An 18,237-nucleotide genomic window follows, 5' to 3' on the forward strand; every position below is an offset into this window, starting at 1 on the left:
TTGTCTTTAAAGTCATAATATTCGTAAGTGTTCGCTACAAATTTATAAAGATGAAAACTAATATGGTTTGATTGCATCATTTACCTAACCACCATGCTCAAAGGCGCCTATTCACGAGACTTTCATGAATCCAGGATGCAAAATCAATGGGTGCCGGAGCTGCTTCCAATTGCTCGGGAAACCCATCCAAAAAGCAGAAAAACGATGTATGTTGTTACAAATTCCTAAGCTATCTTAACAAAATCTTTCGTACTCTTCATCGTTTTTATCACAAGTATTTAAAAATCTTCACCACTATTCGATACATTAGTTATTCTTAAAAAATACTAGATGACGCTTCAATATAACAAAAATCTTGTTTTCTTAATAAGTCGATCTCCAATACTCTGAAAAATTAGGAAGATTCTAGATTTTTTAAAAGATAGATTACGGTTAATTTTAACAAATCTAATGAAGGGATGGTTGAAGTAAATATTTTTGTCTTAAAAGGAAAATACAGAGTTGCGAATTTTATAGTTGATTTTGCACATTTTTATTTAGACGTAATTAAGAGCGTAACTAATTTCCTTAATGAGTAAGGATGCAGTTGGTTAAACTTTAGAGCGTCCTATAAAAAAAAGGTTAGACTTTAGAGCCTCTTACTAGGTTAAAATCCCGTGCAATAATGTACGGTTGTTAAATATTTTTTACAATCAAAATATAAGGTATATAAAATATATCCAGCAATATTTTATTTAGGTATATATAGGATAGGATAAAAAAAAAGATTTTGCAATAAAAAAAGAGATAAGTGAAAAAGGCGGGAAAATTTTTCACAAGGTATTGACAAGTGTTATAGATGGATTTGCTATTAGTATAGGTTAACTAGGTTAAGTCCCGTGCCATGCACGATTATAATTAACTTTGCAACAAAAATTATAAAGAATGATTTTTTTTTTTTTTTTTTTTTTGAGGGGAATAAAGAATGGTTGTTAATTTAACAATAATTTATCCAAAAAAAAAAAAATTTGAGACAAAATAACTTGAATTTTAATTTATACCAAATGCGTAAAGGTTATTATTTTGAATTATTTTATATAAAAAAATTATTTAGTAATAGAAATTTAGAAGCTATTAGATTTTATATAAGAAAATGAAATTCTAAGCTTAGGTTAGTACTCGTGTATGTCTGAAGAAAAAAAAAAAGGTTAGGGCCTGTTCTCATTAACTGATCTTAGCCGAATTGAAATAAACTAAACTGAAATGAAATGAATATTTTATACACTACTAGAAATAAGCTAAATTCCGACGGAAAAATTCCGTCGGAAACACCCTGAAATCCGTCGGAAATAGGGTTTCCGACGGAATTCCGTCGGAAGAGGTTGTCGGAAAATATGTTGTAGGAAAAATGAACTTTTCCGACGAAAATTCCGTCGGAAACAATATTCCGACGAAATTTCCGACGGAATTATCCGCCGGAAAAATATTTTCAGGTACTGCAACAATCCGTCGTAAAATTCCAACGGATTCAATTCCGTCGAAAATTTCCGACGGAATTTCCGTCGAAAATTTCCGACGAAATTTCCGTCGAAAATTGCTTTTATGAAATTTTAAAAAAATACGCCGCGCCACCACGGGCACGGCGTATCACCACCTCCAACCACCAAAAAACCCAACATCAGCAGTCCATAACCACCCCACCACCCACAACCACCACATCTACTACTAATAACCACCAGATCAACCACCCACCGACAACCTCCAACCACCCAAAACACCCCTGTTAACCCCAACTACACCCACTTCCTAACCCTAACCTATCCACAACACCACCCCCACCCATACCCAGATCCACATCACCACCACCACAACCACCCTAACCTATCCACAACACCACCACAACTTTACCCTCACCCTGACCGAACTCTAAACAAAACACCCATACCCCACCCTCACCCATACCCAGATCCACCCACCTAAACACCCAAACCCGGACCCGACCGAACCCGACCCCACCTAAGCCCAGATCTCACAGCCACCACAAACCACTGCAAATGCTAAACGCACGCACATCAGCCACATCCACCACCACCACCGAAATCCATATTTATAAAAAAAAATAATCGGAAACAAAAATAAAAAAATTAAAACATAAAACATACCTGAAATTGAAATATGCTTCGAATTTCAACACGGAAACGGTTTAACAAGGCAAAATTCGGCCATGAAAAGTGTAGATCTAAACTTTTCATGGCCGAATTTGGCCTAAAAAACCTTTCAAGTAGTTGGTTGATGCCGTTTGTGTGTTGGTCGTTGATGACGGTGGTGTTTGATGACGGTGGTTGTGTTGTTGATGCCGTGGTGTTTGATGACGGTGGTTGTGTTGTTGTTGATGCCGTGGTGTGGTGGTCGAAAGAGGGGAAAGTACGGAGAACGAGAGGAGGGAGAACGAGAGGAGAGAGAACAGAGAGAAGAGGAAAGACAGAGAGGAGGAGAGGAGATCGAGAGAAGAAGATAAGAGGGAGAAGCAGAGAGGAGAACGAGAGGAGAGAGAAGCAGAGGAACGGAGAAGAGAGAGAGTGGAGAGGAGAAGAGAAAATAGGCGCTTCTCAAGTTTTAGGGTTTTGTAGCGGAAATGGTTTTTTTAAAAAATAAATAAATTATGTTCCGACGGAATATTCCGTCGGAAACTTACGACGAACTATCAATCCGTCGGAAAAGGTAATTTCCGACGGAAAATTCCGTCGGAAAATACAAAAATTCCGACGGAATCGATGAATTTCCGACGAAAAAAAAATACGTCGTAAATTTCCCTTTTTCCGACGGAAAATTGGGTCCGTCGGAAGCAGTCCGTCGGAATTAAGCTATTTTCTAGTAGTGTATAAGAGAAGGAAATTAGGAGCTGAACTGAATTGGATTGAATTTCAACGTATGAGAACAGACCCTTAGTACTCGTATACGAACTCATATACATTCGTTCTTATATTTTTGTTGACACACTTTGACCGGCATTAAATGAAAATTTAGTTGATTTTATATTACTTTAGGATATTTAGTATTCCGTAATCAACTTTTAAAAAATATATTTATAGTGAGTAGTAGCAGTTTTTATTTTAATTTTATTGCATAAAATGTGTAGAGTAATTAGATTGAAGTTTTCAATATATGGTTAGTTAAAATATTTTACACTATTCATGTGTCATCATTTACTTAATTTATTTTACCAATATACAATAAAAATATGATCATATAAAATGTTGTTGGATTTGGCATATGTCTGATTATATATATATATATATATATATATATATATATATATATATATATATATATATATACATACATACATGTAAAATCATAATTTTCAATAATCTCTAATAAAATATGTTGATAATTAAAGTTGTGTCTCGGCAAATGTGCAAATCCAATTCTAGTCTATAAAAAACGGAGGGAGTATAATATAATAAAAAATTTTTGTTAAGTTGTTTGTATAGACGTTGTGTATAATTTTAAGATTCATACAAATTACGCGACCAAAATGATTTTTCTATTTTTAATTAAAATAAATTTTATTGCCAAATGATTAATGTTGGAGCTTGGACGAAAAAATTGATACTCCTTAATATTATAATAATATTGGACAATGATATATTTCAATACCTTATTTTTAATCTATGTTTGTATATTTGTAACTAAAAGATTTTTTTTTTTTTTTTTGAAAACAAGCAAGCGGGATTTTATTATAATAGATCCATTTCTGCCAAAGTTATTAAACTTTGGGGAAAGGAGGACATACAAATACGTTCCGATGAGTTATAAGTATCCCAACGGGCCACATTGTGAGCAAGAACATTCCCGCTACGCTTAACATGAGAGCAACTAAAGGAAATAAACAAAGAACTGGAAAGAAACACATCTTCATAGAATAAGAAAATAGGAGCAGCTCCCTGTTGCCTTCCACAAATTGCCGATACCACTCTCTGAGCATCACTTTCAAGGACCACATGGTCGAAGCCAAACCTCCTCGCCAGTTGGATGCCATAAGCAGCAGCACCAGCTTCTGCAAGCTCAGGGCTCCACCTCGCCATGACCTTCTTTACCGCAGCCACCAAAAGCCCTCCAGCAGCATCACGAATAACCACTCCAAAGCTAGCACTCACCCCTTCCACAATATGTGCATCAACGTTTATTTTCACAGCAGGGGCAGCAGGGGGGATCCATCTTGCATTAGATACAGCAGTGCTAGGGGCAGGGGCACGATTACTAACCTTCACATTATAGCTCACATAATCTGCACATAGTTTTACAAATCCAATAGCTGTACTTACGGGGTCAGTCACTTCATTCTCGCTAAAAATAGCCTTGTTACGGCAGAACCACGCTGCCCACGCCAGTGCACAGAAGCAGCTAAGCATGGGTCCATCCAGTTTATCACACAGCCATAAAAACAAGTCAGAGAACGAATTTAAGGGGGCATCATTCAATAAATCCAGAAAATTGCTTTTCTCCCAGATTTTTGTGGCAGCCTTGCAGAAGAAAAGTGCATGAATATTAGTTTCCACTCCCCCATTACATATTGTGCAGCGATTATTGGTTCGAATGTGGCGCTTGTATAGAACATCAAGCACTCCCAAACTCCCCATACATGCTCTCCAAATAAAATGACATAACTTCGGGGGTCCTTTCAAGTTCCATACATATTTCCAGAGCTCAGTGTTGTCACTCCCATGGAAGAGTTCCCACGTTCGCAAATGCCCAAGCCTACGAAGCCAATACCCTGATTTAACCGAGTATACCCATCCTTGGTCGGCCACCAATACCTCATATCACACTGCCACCTCCTAGACAAAGGAATGTCAAGAATGGCTCTCTTGTCTCCCTCATTGAAATGAGCATCCAACACCCCAACATCCCAGCAGCCTCCATTAAAATCAATCAGCTCACACACACGAAGGTCCGGATTGTGATTTGGCAGAGGGGTTGGTACATAGAGCTGTCCTTCACCACGAACCCAAGATTCCTCCCATACCCGAATTGAGACCCCATTCCCAACCCTCCATTTCAATCCATCAAGAAGAAGTGATTTTGCCCCCCACATGCTTCTCCAACTATAACTCGGATCAAAGCCCCTTAGAGCCTCTAAAAAGTCAGAATTTTTATAATATCGAGCCTTCAAAATAGCATGTAGCAAGGGGTTACCTTCTTGAGAAAGCCTCCAACATTGCTTTGCAAGCAAAGCTTGATTAAAGCACTTCAAATCACGGAATCCCAATCCCCCCATAGACTTTGGAAGACATAATTTCTCCCAACTATGCCAATGCATTTTCCTATCCACCCCGTTCGAGCCCCACCAAAATCGAGCTAAAATGGAGTGGATTTCATCAATAAGACCATCCGGGGTTTTAAAAATATTCATCATGTATGTGGGAATAGCTTGAGCCACGACTTTTATCATTACTTCCTTCCCCGGGCGAGATAACAATTTTTCCTTCCATCCTTGAAGCTTCTTCCAGATTCTCTCCTTTAGACATGCAAACACGGCTTTTTTTATCTCCCTATTATAGTCGGCAAACCCAAATATTTTTCATGTCGAACTACCTCTCGAACCCCAAGAGCTGCCACAATCAAGTTTCGTTGGTCCAAAGACACACATTTGCTAAACGCGACTTCGGTCTTGCTTAGATTAACTTTCTGACCCGATGCCCTTTCATACGTATTGATTATATCAGCAATTTTAGAGCATTCTTGCAAATTTTCTTTAGCAAACACGATACTATCATCAGCAAAAAAGAGGTGAGATATTCTAGGTGCCCCTCTACAAATTCGAACCCCACTCAGAAGCTTATCATTCACCGCCTTAGAAATAAGAGTTGAAAAAGCTTCCGCACATAAAAGAAAAAGGTACGGAGAAATGGGATCACCTTGTCTTAGTCCACGGGACGGAGTGAGGGAGCCTTTGATCTTGCCATTATATTTGAAGGAGAAAGAAACACTGGAAAGACATTGCATTATTCGAGCTATCTTGAACCCAAACTTTAACATCACACTTTCCAAAAAGCACCATTCGACCCTATCATAAGCCTTGGTCATGTCCAACTTAAGAGCCGCCGTCCCATCTTGCCCTTCACCTTCATCGCATGAAAAACCTCAAAAGCCACAAGAGCATTATCAGTAATTAATCTCTTCGGAACAAAAGCACTCTGTTGTATGGAAATAATCGACTCAAGGAAAGGCTTTAGTTTATTTGCAAGGGTCTTCGAAATTATCTTGTAAAGCACATTACATAAACTAATAGGTCGATATTCCGTTATACTCTTAGGATCATTGCATTTTGGAATAAGCACAATACAAGTTGAGTTCACATCATTCAACAGACATTACCCCTCCACCAACTCTTCACAAACCGAATTACATCCCCACCAATAATATCCCAAAATTTATGGAAAAAGAGGGCATGCATACCGTCGGGTCCGGGCGCCTTATTAGGATGCATCTGAAATAAAGCTTCCCTAATCTCTTCTGCACGGAGTAGCTAATTTAGTACTCCTCCGTACTAAATTACTGTACGTATAGCGTACGAGTACATAATGTTGGATAAAATAAGAAACAAGTTAACAAGAAACATGTATGTAATTAAACAGTATTACATGAAAAGTAATTAAAACGAAAAACTGGAATATAGATCTTAACAGAAAAAAAAAAAGAAAAAAGAAAAAAGGCAGCAATACAAGCAACAACCACTTGATGATCAGCTGGAAAAACTACAAAACCATATTTATGATCAGTAGGATAACCTACAGAACCATGGGCATAACCATAACTTGATTGTTGTATAATAACAGGTGGTGGTGATGGTGTCCGATGGCCTCAGTCACCAAATAAACCACCAGACGAACAGCCAATGCCATTGTCGAGAACGGCCGTGACAAGCGTTGGCTGCACTACCATGATCGGTTGAAATTAATTAGTACAAGCTGTTGTAGAATATTTATAATTTAATTTAGATATAATTAAAGAGACGTGGTTTCTACGTACACCCATTTCATAATCAAAATTAAACAGACGTGCATTGGTTTTGTCGATCAAGTCAATGGCTCAATGCATTATGCATGCTTTCGAATAATATGGTGTACTATAGATTATGTCATTATCTTATGGGATCTCATTAGATTCATTAGGATGCAAATTTTCTAAATATATACAAGTAGTGCGGATTACATTTGTATAATTTAAACAAATATGTGATTTAAGATTTTAATGACTAAATAAGAGCATTAGAGATCACATGCATGTGAAGAACTTTATGAAACAGGAAAGCATTATTTTATTTACAATTTGACACTAACAGTCCCAGTTATGATTTACCTTCTTTAAAAGGCCTTAATTGTCGTTAAACAATTATGAGCAGTCCTAACTTTAGAGGAGTCCTTCTCAAAACAATCTCAATCAAATTTTTTAACCAATTTGACTGATTAATAGTGGCACTATGCATGCATGTCCTGTTTTCGTTATTAGGCTTAGTTAAAAAATAAATAAATAATCCTTCACTTCTCTAAACTTCCACCCCCTATGTTTAGGTCGTTGTACTGTGTTCTTTTCATCTTAAAACTATATCATTATTAAGTAAAACGACCGCTAAATATTCAACACACGTGGCATTTTTACTTGTTTGTAGGGTCATAATATGCTAGGGACTTTAAGAAATGCCATCCCAAAGTAGGTATTGTCATGAGTTAATAGATATATAGTTGGGATTGTTTAAAGAAGATTGTCCATAGCTAGGACATGTGGTGTAAATTATCCTTTTATTTATTACTAGTGTTTATACACGTGATGTGTGATTTTAATTAATTTTATACTTCTTTAAGGTCATTAGTAATAATTCTTCTTAAAGAACTGGCTATACACATCGTGCGCGTTGGATTCCTTAGTTTCAATAAAATATTAATCCACATATCAATCAATTTACGCTAATTTTAAAAATAATAATCTTGTCATCATTCATCAAATATCAAATAAATTAACAAAAAATAAATAGTAATCAATGAAATCATATTGTACACTTGCCGTAATATGCTGTATAGTAAGTAAAAGTAACACATATATAATGTTGAATGAAAATAAGAATTAAGAAACAAGAAACATGTAAACAATATTACATCAAATATAAAATGAAAGTTTCCAATATAAATTTAAGAGAAAAGAAAACGGCAGCAATACAATTATGGTTGTCCAACACGCACTTGAGCACCTGCTGGATAAACTCCGCCTGGATAAACTACTTCGCCTGGATAAACTTGAGGACCATATGGATCATATACTACTGGTACCACTTGTTGTTGCTGTACTATTACTTGTTGTGGTGGTGGATCCCTCTGGCAAGCTCGACCACCAAATATACCACTAAACGCACAGCTAATACCGTCGGCTAAGCCGCCGGCAAAGGCCGTCACAAGCATTGGCTGCATTATTACCACGGCTATCAATAACACCACCATACACTTTGTGACTTGACTCATTTTCTTTTTGTTCTAGCTTGTTATATCAAAGATTGATTGAATGAAGTTAATTAGTGGATCGAATTGGATCAACCATTTATAATAAGGCCAGATATGTTAATGTAGAATATTTAATCAAACAGTAGACGTGGTTTCCACATCCATTTCAACATAATCAAATTAAACAGCTAGACGTGCAGTAGCTGTTCCTCATCCATTATAATTCATAATAATGCATGCTTTGAAAATTAATTTCTAAGTATATTTCAATATTTGTGTGCCACTGAATAATTAACATGCTCTACATGATGGCTTTTAAACTTTTTATAACTAATTAATTTAACATGCGTTTACTCTTGAAGCTAAGCAAAGGTAGGCCTTGGTCAAGCCTTGGATGAACTTAAGCAGTTACAAGATTAGAGTTGAAGCGTCCGAATTGAATACCACATATACAGGCACGTAAGCGATTGGTTAAGTTATACTCCGTACTAGATTAATTTATCCAGGTTATTCAATACTCGTATAATTTTTTCCTCGTACTTGAGGCTTTTTCTACTATTTGTATAATTTGGCCTGATCTAGTCAGAGCGAGTTAAAACATGAGAATTGTATACCAAATTTAGCTAACAATTTATCATTACTTAAAGTTATACTTGATTAAGTTATCCAGATTACCCAGTTAATTATCTTGTTGACTTGGATTCCACCATCACTAAAACGTACGTACTCCGTTCATTTTATCACTACTCTTTATTACTTTATTACTCCGTAGTAGCAAGTTGTTACTCGGGTAAACTTTTATTTTTTTACTCAACGTCCATTATTTTTTTGGGCCCGTTATAAGCTGGCCACACCATGTAGCCACGTACAAAAAGATGTCAAACTTTTATTATTATTAATTTTTTTATTTTTTTTTTATAAAATACAAAGTGTTTTTTTTTTTTTTACAAGACTTGGTGTGAGGAACAAAGTCAACTATCAACGTTTACTGAATGATGTGTCATTGTGTCCAAACTCCAAAATCAGACCAAAAAATAATTGTAGTTGTTACGCCATCATCTTCTTTCAGCTTTCTTCAACTTCACTCACTCCCATGCGCTTCTCCAACATTCTTTCCTCCAACCTATTCACTAAATCTCCATACTTTACACTTTATACTTGATTCACCTTCAATTACAAAATCATAGTTGAATCCAACTGTTCGACCCCTTGATTTTCGGATTCAGATACCTTGTTTAAGGTCAGTTTTACTCTAATTTATGCTCAAATTTACTGTATTTAGTATGATTTATGATATTTGATCATTGCTTAGTTAGTTGAATTAGATACTTTGGTAGCTAGGAATCAAGATCTTACTTTCTGGTGTTTGACTAAACCCTTGAAATTAGTACTTTTACTGCAACTGATGATTAGGGAGACTTTATAATCATGTGAATTTGTGGATTTGAGCAACTGGGTTTTGCAAGATTAGGGGTTAATTGCATTTTCTGAAGTGGGTTTATTTCTATTTTGGTTAATTTGTATGAATTGAGTTGTTGATCATGAGGGTTTTGCCAATTTGGACTCTACATGTATTGTTGTTAGTGTTTCTGTTGATTGGGGGTTTACGAGTTGCGAATTTGATTTGGATTTCGTGGACGCCGAATCTGAGGTGGAAGATGATGCTGTTAGAAGAGCCCCCCAATATGATCGTTTAGATGAAGTGAAAAAAGCATGTTCTAAAGTCATATCTTCTGCTACTGAACTGAAAATTGATGACAATGTAATTGATAGGATTAAGAATGAGATTTTCTTTAATAATGGAGATTGGGAGCAAGAAGGAACTAATGCACCTTTGTTGCCATTTGATGATAGACCACCGAGAATGTCATCTAGTTATGATTATGAACTATACAACGCTTCTCGTTTGATGCCGCCGTATAAGCTTGTATCTTTCAAATTGACTGATGTTAGCAGTGCTCATCGGTCTAAAAGGACTGTAGCTGTCAATGGCTATCTTTATTTTGTGATTACCTCTAGTCTCCCTTTGGCAACTATGAGTGAACGAGTGCTTAAAGGCCCAGAATTTTCCATGTGGAGCCAACATTCTCAGCTTCTTATTAGTCTCCAAGGGGTATATGCTGAATCAAGAAAAAATGGTGGGGAGAAAATGCTGTGTTTGTTGGGTAGCACCATGCTGCCTTCCCGTCAGCCTGATTCTAGTGATTCAGGCTCAAGTGACAATCAGCCAACTCTGCTGCAGGATGAGCAAATCCTAATCGTTCTTAACATTCCAAAGAAAGCTAGTCTAAAGAACAGGGCCATTCAAGGTGAGGTGCGGAGTTTGAACTCGAAAACAAGTCCAAAGTACTTTGATAAAGTTAAAATCACATCTCAGATGCAGGCTAATGCTCGTGACTATGAATTTAACTCTGATGAGATTATAGCAAAGGCATGTAATCCATATCCATACTCGGATACTTCCATAAGTAGCGGCATAGAGCCCTACAAGGGTGCTGATTTTTGTTCAACACTTAAAAAAAATTCCATTAATGGGGCTTTTGTAGTTGTGCCTCATTGGCAATGCAATGGCACTGATGAATTTTGTAGCAAGTTTGGTCCTTTTGCTTCAGATAAACAAATAAACAGTACAGATGGAAGCTTCAAGGATGTGAGAATTCTTGTGCACAACATTGTCTGTGTAACTAAAAAAACAAGGATGTATTTTTTTTTTTTTTTTGTTTTTGAAAACAAGCAAGCGGGATTTTATTATAATAGATCAATTTCCGCCAAAGTTATTAAACTTTGGGGAAAGGAGGACATACAAATACGTTCCGATGAGTTATAAGTATCCCAACGGGCCACATTGTGAGCAAGAACATTCCCGCTACGCTTAACATGAGAGCAACTAAAGGAAATAAACAAAGAACTGGAAAGAAACACATCTTCATAGAATAAGAAAATGGGAGCAGCTCCCTGTTGCCTTCCACGAATTGCCGAGACCACTCTCTGAGCATCACTTTCAAGGACCACATGGTCGAAGCCAAACCTCCTCGCCAGTTGGATGCCATAAGCAGCAGCACCAGCTTCTGCAAGCTCAGGGCTCCACCTTGAAATAAGTATTATTAATAGTATATAGAATATATGTTAAAAAAAAAGTACTACGTATATTAATTGAGTATGATTGGATTAGATACGTTGTCAAAATAGAAATAAGTATTATTGTAGCTTATAAAATGGAAGTCAGTAAAATTTGGCAAAAAAAAAAAAAAAAAAAAAAAAAAAGGAAAGTGCAAAAAGGAGGGAAAATTATTAATGACATTGTGACAAGGGTCATCTTAGATTCGCTTTTAGTATAGGTTAATTGATAGATAGATTAGTTTATTATACATAGTCTTCTCTTGACTTCTTACATACTCTATTTTCTCACTTCCATATTTCACGCCTCTTTCCAAAACCCTCATCCAATCCAAGGCTCTAAACTTATTGCGCAATTCTTACAAAAACTTCAGGTAATTTAATCCGATCGCAAATTCATCACCATTTTAATCTCAACTATCATATAAAAACACGTTCAATTTTATTTTATTTTTTGTTTCTTAATTATTTTAATCCTGACCCAATTCTAATTCATCAATTTCAGGTTTCAATTCAATGCAAGAAGTAAAAAAATCAGCGAAAAAAATGGAGCAAACAACAGCAAAATCAGAATCCGAAACACCAACTCTTCCGGATGATGTAATAGTAGAGATGATTCTACCTAGACTTCCGGTAAAACCCTTAATCCGCTTCAAATGTGTATCAAAATTTTGGCTTACTACACTTTCAAGCAACAAATTCGCAAAAACCCACCTCAATATTTCATCATTATCCAACACTAAATCCCTCATTTATAAAGAGATTAATTGTTACCGAAGGCATAACGGCCGCTTTTTATCCTTTGATGAATGCAACAATATGAAAGAATTTGTCAACTTAGAGGACAGATATAATGGCCCGAGGTATGGACCTACTCCTCGGGCTACTCGTATCGTGGGCTCTTGTAATGGTGTTTTGTGCTTGTTTGATAGCGATTTGTTTGAGTTTGTTCTGTGGAACCCTGTAACGAATCATTACCACCTTGCTGGTGGGCTTGAACTTAATTATGTGCCAAATGATGATGTTACCAGTGTCGGATTTGGTTACATATCTTCTATTGATGACTATAAGATAGGTTGTTTAGTACATTCTGATGAGGGGGTGTGTCATGTTCATGTTTATTCACTAAAAACTAGGGAGTGGAAAGAAACGGCTTGTTTAGAGGCAAAAGAATACGTGCCTATAGATCGATGTTATTATTCGGCCTTAGTTGATGATATTATATACTGGCCTGACCTCCAGAAGCTAGAGTTTATAGGGATGAGAAAAGTCACATCGTTGGGTTGAACTTAGTCAGTGGACTATTGACAAAAGTCCAATTGCCGAATTTACTTACTAGGAATTTCGATGCTAAAGTATTCGAGATAAAAGGGAGTTTGTCATTGTGTTGTACCATGTATGATCATGGTAGACGACATACTACACGAGTTTATGATGTTTGGACTTTAAAGAATAATGGTGACGGAAATTCTTGGGAAAAATCGTTCTCAATCAATATCAAAGGCTTGACTTTACTTTACATATTTGAGACGGGAAAATGTTTGGTAACTCGAAACTCAAACCAGCTTATGCTATTTGATCCTAATGAGGCAACATCGAGTTCATCGACTGAAGGTGATGGAGAAGTTGCGGCTATTTGGCAGCGACGCAAAAGATCAAGAGGAAATTTGTCAAATTTCTATCACAAAGCTATAGCAGACGTCTGGAACTATACAGAGAGTCTCATTTCGCCTTGTGGTATATTTGCGTGTGGTGAATGAAGATGACGGCAAGACTGGAGAAAGAGTTGAAGAAAATGCTTAGGAGCCGAGGCATCAAGCATACAATTATATGTATCATTGTAATATTCGGGTGGTATTGTATGTTCTTAGCATTGTCAAAACAGTTTTACAGTTCGGGTTCGGTTCGGTATTAAATCGGGTCGATTTGAAATCGGTTTAAATGTATGCGGGTCAGTTTCAGTTCGGTTTAAATAGTTATCGGTTCAATTCAGTTTCGATTTATATAATTCGTTTGGGTTGTAAACGGTTCGGGAAGTAAATGGTTCGGTACAGCCGGGTTGCGGTTTGTTAACGGTTCGGTGTAAACGGTTTTTATACCGGTTCAAACAGTTTCGGGTTGGAAACGGTTTCGAGTTAGAAACGGTTCGGTTCTTTTTCACTTTAGTTTTATTTTGGTTCGGTTTGTTGACGGGTTCGCCTTTTATATGATTTAACGTTATTTGGATTAGTTCCATTTCACGTTTACTAAATTATGGTTCAGAACGGTTTTTTATTTCAAAAAGTCGGTTTTTAATCGGGTCGTTTGGATTCGGGCAGTTAAACAATTTTGGTTTGAAATTTCATAGTACTTGCTAACTAACCTTTTGCTCGTTAGCAAGTTTTATATCAATTCGAGACTTCATCACTTCATATTTAGGCATTAGGCAGTTTATTATATACAAATTCTCATCGATTTTAAAAATACATATCATGTTATTTTCAAGTTTAGTCATACTGATGTTACTAGTTTATTACGAAGTAACGTAGATTATAAAAGTTTAGTGTATTAATGAATTATTATTGTTTTACTATCACATTGTTAGTTGCTTCTTATTCAATCATCTAATTGATGTGTCATAATCATGATTTGATGAGTTATTGTGAGATCAAAATTACAGTTTGATTTATAGACAGTTCGGTTTATTAACGGTTCAGTGCAAACGGCTTGCACTTTGTTAACGGTTCGGTGTAAACGGTTTTTACCTCGGTTCAAACGGTTTTAGGTTGGAAACGGTTTCGGGTTAGAAACGGTTCGGTTCTTTTTCGGTTCGATTTGATTTTAATTCGGTTTAAAATTGGTTCGGTTTGTTAACGGGTTCGGTTCTTATACGGTTTGACATTATTCGGATCGGTTCGGTTTCGGTTTTACTTAAATACGATTCGGGTCGGTTTTCGGTTTTACAAAATCGGTTTTTAATCGGTTCGGTTTTCATTTGGGTCGGTTGGTTTCGGACAGTTAAACAGTTTCGGTTTGAAATTTGACAGCACTATATGTTCTCAATTGTATGCTAATTGCACCAACTTGTTTTTGGTCATAGGTTTATTATGTAGCTTTAATTTGAATAATTTCTATGTTTTATTAGGCGCAAAACTTATTTACTCTCTCCGTGTTTTAATAAGTGTTATACTTTGACGGGCACATAGTTTTAGGCAATTTAATTGAATTAAATTAAAATAAGAGGTGAGTGGGGTAGTTAGTTGGTGTATTAAAAAATTATAAAAGAAAGATAATGTAGTTAATAGTTTATTATAAAGTAATAAATGTGAGACTAAAATAATAATAATAATAATAATAATAATAATAATAATAATAATAATAATATAAAAAAAAAGTAGTAGTAGGTTTGTGTGGATACTATGAGACAAATGATTCAATTATAAAGCCTAAGGTTAAAAGTTCAACTCTCCAATCCATGCCAAGTCTAGTCAAAGGCCCAGTCAACGGGGCAAGCCCACTTAGGCCCAATCCTCCCATTAAGCTAAGGTATAAAAGCCATCACTCCTCTCTCTTTACATTCATTCACTTCAACGCTCAAGCAATTAATACTTTTGCATAGCCCTCTCTCTCTAAACACTGCACTAACTTTGGCATCGGAGGGGCTTCCTCGGCGGGCCAGCCCATAACTGATTCAATTATGAAGCCTAAGATTAAAAGTTCAACTCTCCAATCCATGCCAAGTCTAGTCAAAGACCCAGTCAACGTGGCAAGCCCACTTAGTAGGCCCAATTCTCCCATTAAGCTAAAGTATAAAAGCCATCACTCCTCTATCTTTACATTCATTCACTTCAAGGCTCAAACAATTAATACTCTTGCATAGCCCTCTCTCTCTAAACACTGCACTAACTTTGGCATCGGAGGGGCCTTCCTCGACACAACCCCGAGGCAAGTTTATGTGTGTTTACTGTGCAGGAAACCCTCGGCCCATCCACCACTTGGACCGAGTTTAGCCTTCAGCCCACTAAAAGGACTTGTCCGTATGTCCCATTGTTTTCACCTGAAACAACCATGTTTGGTTCCATAGTTTCTAAATGATTCATGAAAACATCAGCTTAGCTTCTTGGCCTAATTTATTTATTTACTAGATAAAAGCCCGTGCGATGCACGGTTCTAGTAAATCTTTTTAATTAATTTAAGATTTTTTTTATATGAAGATCATTCATCGGATATTTGAATATAATTCCTAATATCATAAGATATTTTTTTTAAAATTTTAACACTAAAGTTATCTTTCGTAGGTTTATTTATTTTACGTGGCGCTTGAATTTAAAATGCCAAACCTTATTCTTTAATTTTTCTTAATATAAAATAAATGACAAATCATTTTATTTATTGATTAAAATAAGTCCTTTGCAAATGCGTTTTTTATATACTCGTTTTGTTTCAAAATGTTAGTCTCATCTAAAATCTTTTAACTATTAAAAAAATTAGGAGGAATCTTCTAAATTTCTCTTTTTATATAAGGAAAAACATAGTGATATGAGATTTAATTTTATTCGTTTCGATGAGTACATTTTTAATATCTAATTTTTATAATATTTGCTAGGGAGAGATTAAAGATATTTACGATTAAATATTTACATCCATATATGTAAAAAAGATAATTATTAGTTTTATAAATAATTTAAATTTTAATTGTTCACTATTAGTTATTTTTACCTAGGTGGCAAAATTCTTAAATCTTATTCGTCACTTTTTCTTAGGTGGCGAGTGAATTTTTTAATTCTAAAATAAATTATTAATCTAAAATTTCATTGATCAAAATAATATCTTTTCTTATGTGGCGCGTCGAATGCTTCCGAAAAATGTCTACTTTATTTATATATATATTAGATTTATTTTATTTATTTATTTATTTTATGAGAAAGGGTAAAACAATTACGGCAAAGTTACATCCTGAGGGTTATCACCCCTATTTAGATTACCAATGTCACTAGCTAAACTATTAATACATATATTTGGAGAAACTAGTATAATACAACGCTGGTTCAAAATATTTAGAGTATCTCTAGCATTCTTAGCCAGGTTGTCTGTCACTTGGTTCTTGGCCTAATATAATGCTAACAATTTGTTTTTAGAATTGTATGCTTTTTTTTGGGCTTAGTCTAAATAACAGACTCCTGATTCTAATTGTAGAATGTATCACCATAAATTTATTCACCTAAATCTTCATTATCAAAGCTGTAATAAAACGAGAATATCATATGTACTACTACTCCCTTCGTGTTTTAATAAGTGTTATATTTTGATCGGCACATAGTTTTAGGCAATATAATTGACTTAAATAAAATAAAAGGTAGTTGGAGTATTAAAAATTAAAGAAGAAAGATAGTGAGGTTAATAGTTTATTGAAAAGTAATGGATGTAAGAGAAAAGAAATAAAACTAACACAGTCGTATTTAATAAAAAAAAAGTACTGTTGGGTTTGGGTGGGACCGTGAGATGAGAGAGATTATATTTAAATATAGCTTTTTGCTTAAAAAAGGAAGTGTAACACTTAATAAAACTAACACAGTCGTATTTAATAAGTGTAACACTTACTAAAACACGAATGGAGTATATGAGTGTCAATTTGCAAGCCGCCGGTAAGCTCATCAAGTCATCATTATTAATATGTTTTGGACCTATGATTTTAGGAAGCATCTATTTTTTCTGTCCAAAAAAATAAATGAAGAAAAAATTAAGCATCTATTTAATGTGTCTAATTATAAAAATTAAAGCTAGTAGAGTAGAAGAAAAAAAAAATAATTAATAAAATAAATAGGGAAACAAAATGATGAAATTGAGTTAAATGTAAAAGCAGATGACTTTTTTCATTCTGAAAAGATTGATGTTCTCATATTAAATCTTCATAAAATATTATTATCCAGTTGAAAATATATGAGACATAGTCTATCATGTATTCATGTTTAAATATTTGATAATAACTTTTTTATTCGTAAGAATTTTGAGGGTGGTGTTACAATCTTGTTAGAGATTGTTATTACTAATGCCAAAAATTTTGTTTTTTGAAATTGACATTTATTTTTAAAGAAAATTGTAGTATCATTTTTTTAAAAAAGTTGGAATGTATTTCTTAATGGTTTAAAAATATTTCGTGCTTTTCAAATCTTCGTCACAAGCATTTAAAAATCTTCGCCACTATTTTGATAAACTATTTATTTCTAGCTTAATAAATAAAGTAGATTACGTTATATACAAAACAATTTTTTTATTTCCCTACTTAATCGATCTCCTATATTACGGAAAAATTAAGAAGATCATAGCTAGGTTTGGTTGAAGATTTGCCATCAATTTAGACAAATCTAATTTGGGGATCGTGGGAGTATCATTATTGATTTAAGAGGAAGATACCATCGCGAATTTAATAACAATTTTTACATTTTTATCTACGCGTAATTAAGACCGTAACTAATTTTCTTTATCCATAAAGATATTTTAGGTTAGAGACACTCTCATATCTTGGGCTCTTGGTCTACTATATATATACTCTTCTTTTATCTTCTTACACACTCAGTTGTCTCATTTCAATCTTTACAACCTCCTTCCATAGCCCCAATCTGATTCAAGGCTCTAAATTTTCTGCGCAATTGTTTCAACCTTC

The 18,237-nt window shown here is 35.0% G+C and overlaps 2 protein-coding genes across 2 annotated transcripts; one reads left to right on the forward strand and one right to left on the reverse strand.

The window, feature by feature from the left end:
* Nucleotides 1–4,663: 4,663 nt before the first annotated feature.
* Nucleotides 4,664–8,447, reverse strand: LOC110703068. Its single transcript, XM_021880827.1, has 4 exons — nt 8,231–8,447; nt 6,708–6,773; nt 5,578–6,107; nt 4,664–5,500 (listed from the first exon to the last, which is right to left on the reverse strand). The coding sequence occupies exons 1-4, from the start codon at nt 8,445–8,447 to the stop codon at nt 4,664–4,666; spliced, it is 1,650 nt and encodes a 549-aa protein (XP_021736519.1).
* A 3,693-nt stretch (nt 8,448–12,140) lies between these two features.
* On the forward strand, nt 12,141–13,354 carry LOC110703069 (F-box protein At3g07870-like). Its single transcript, XM_021880828.1, has 2 exons — nt 12,141–12,669; nt 12,837–13,354. The coding sequence occupies exons 1-2, from the start codon at nt 12,141–12,143 to the stop codon at nt 13,352–13,354; spliced, it is 1,047 nt and encodes a 348-aa protein (XP_021736520.1).
* The last annotated feature ends 4,883 nt before the right edge of the window (nt 13,355–18,237 follow it).

Source organism: Chenopodium quinoa, unplaced genomic scaffold (assembly GCF_001683475.1).
Source record: "Chenopodium quinoa cultivar QQ74 unplaced genomic scaffold, ASM168347v1, whole genome shotgun sequence".
In the NCBI taxonomy this organism is placed as follows: Eukaryota; Viridiplantae; Streptophyta; class Magnoliopsida; order Caryophyllales; family Amaranthaceae; genus Chenopodium; species Chenopodium quinoa.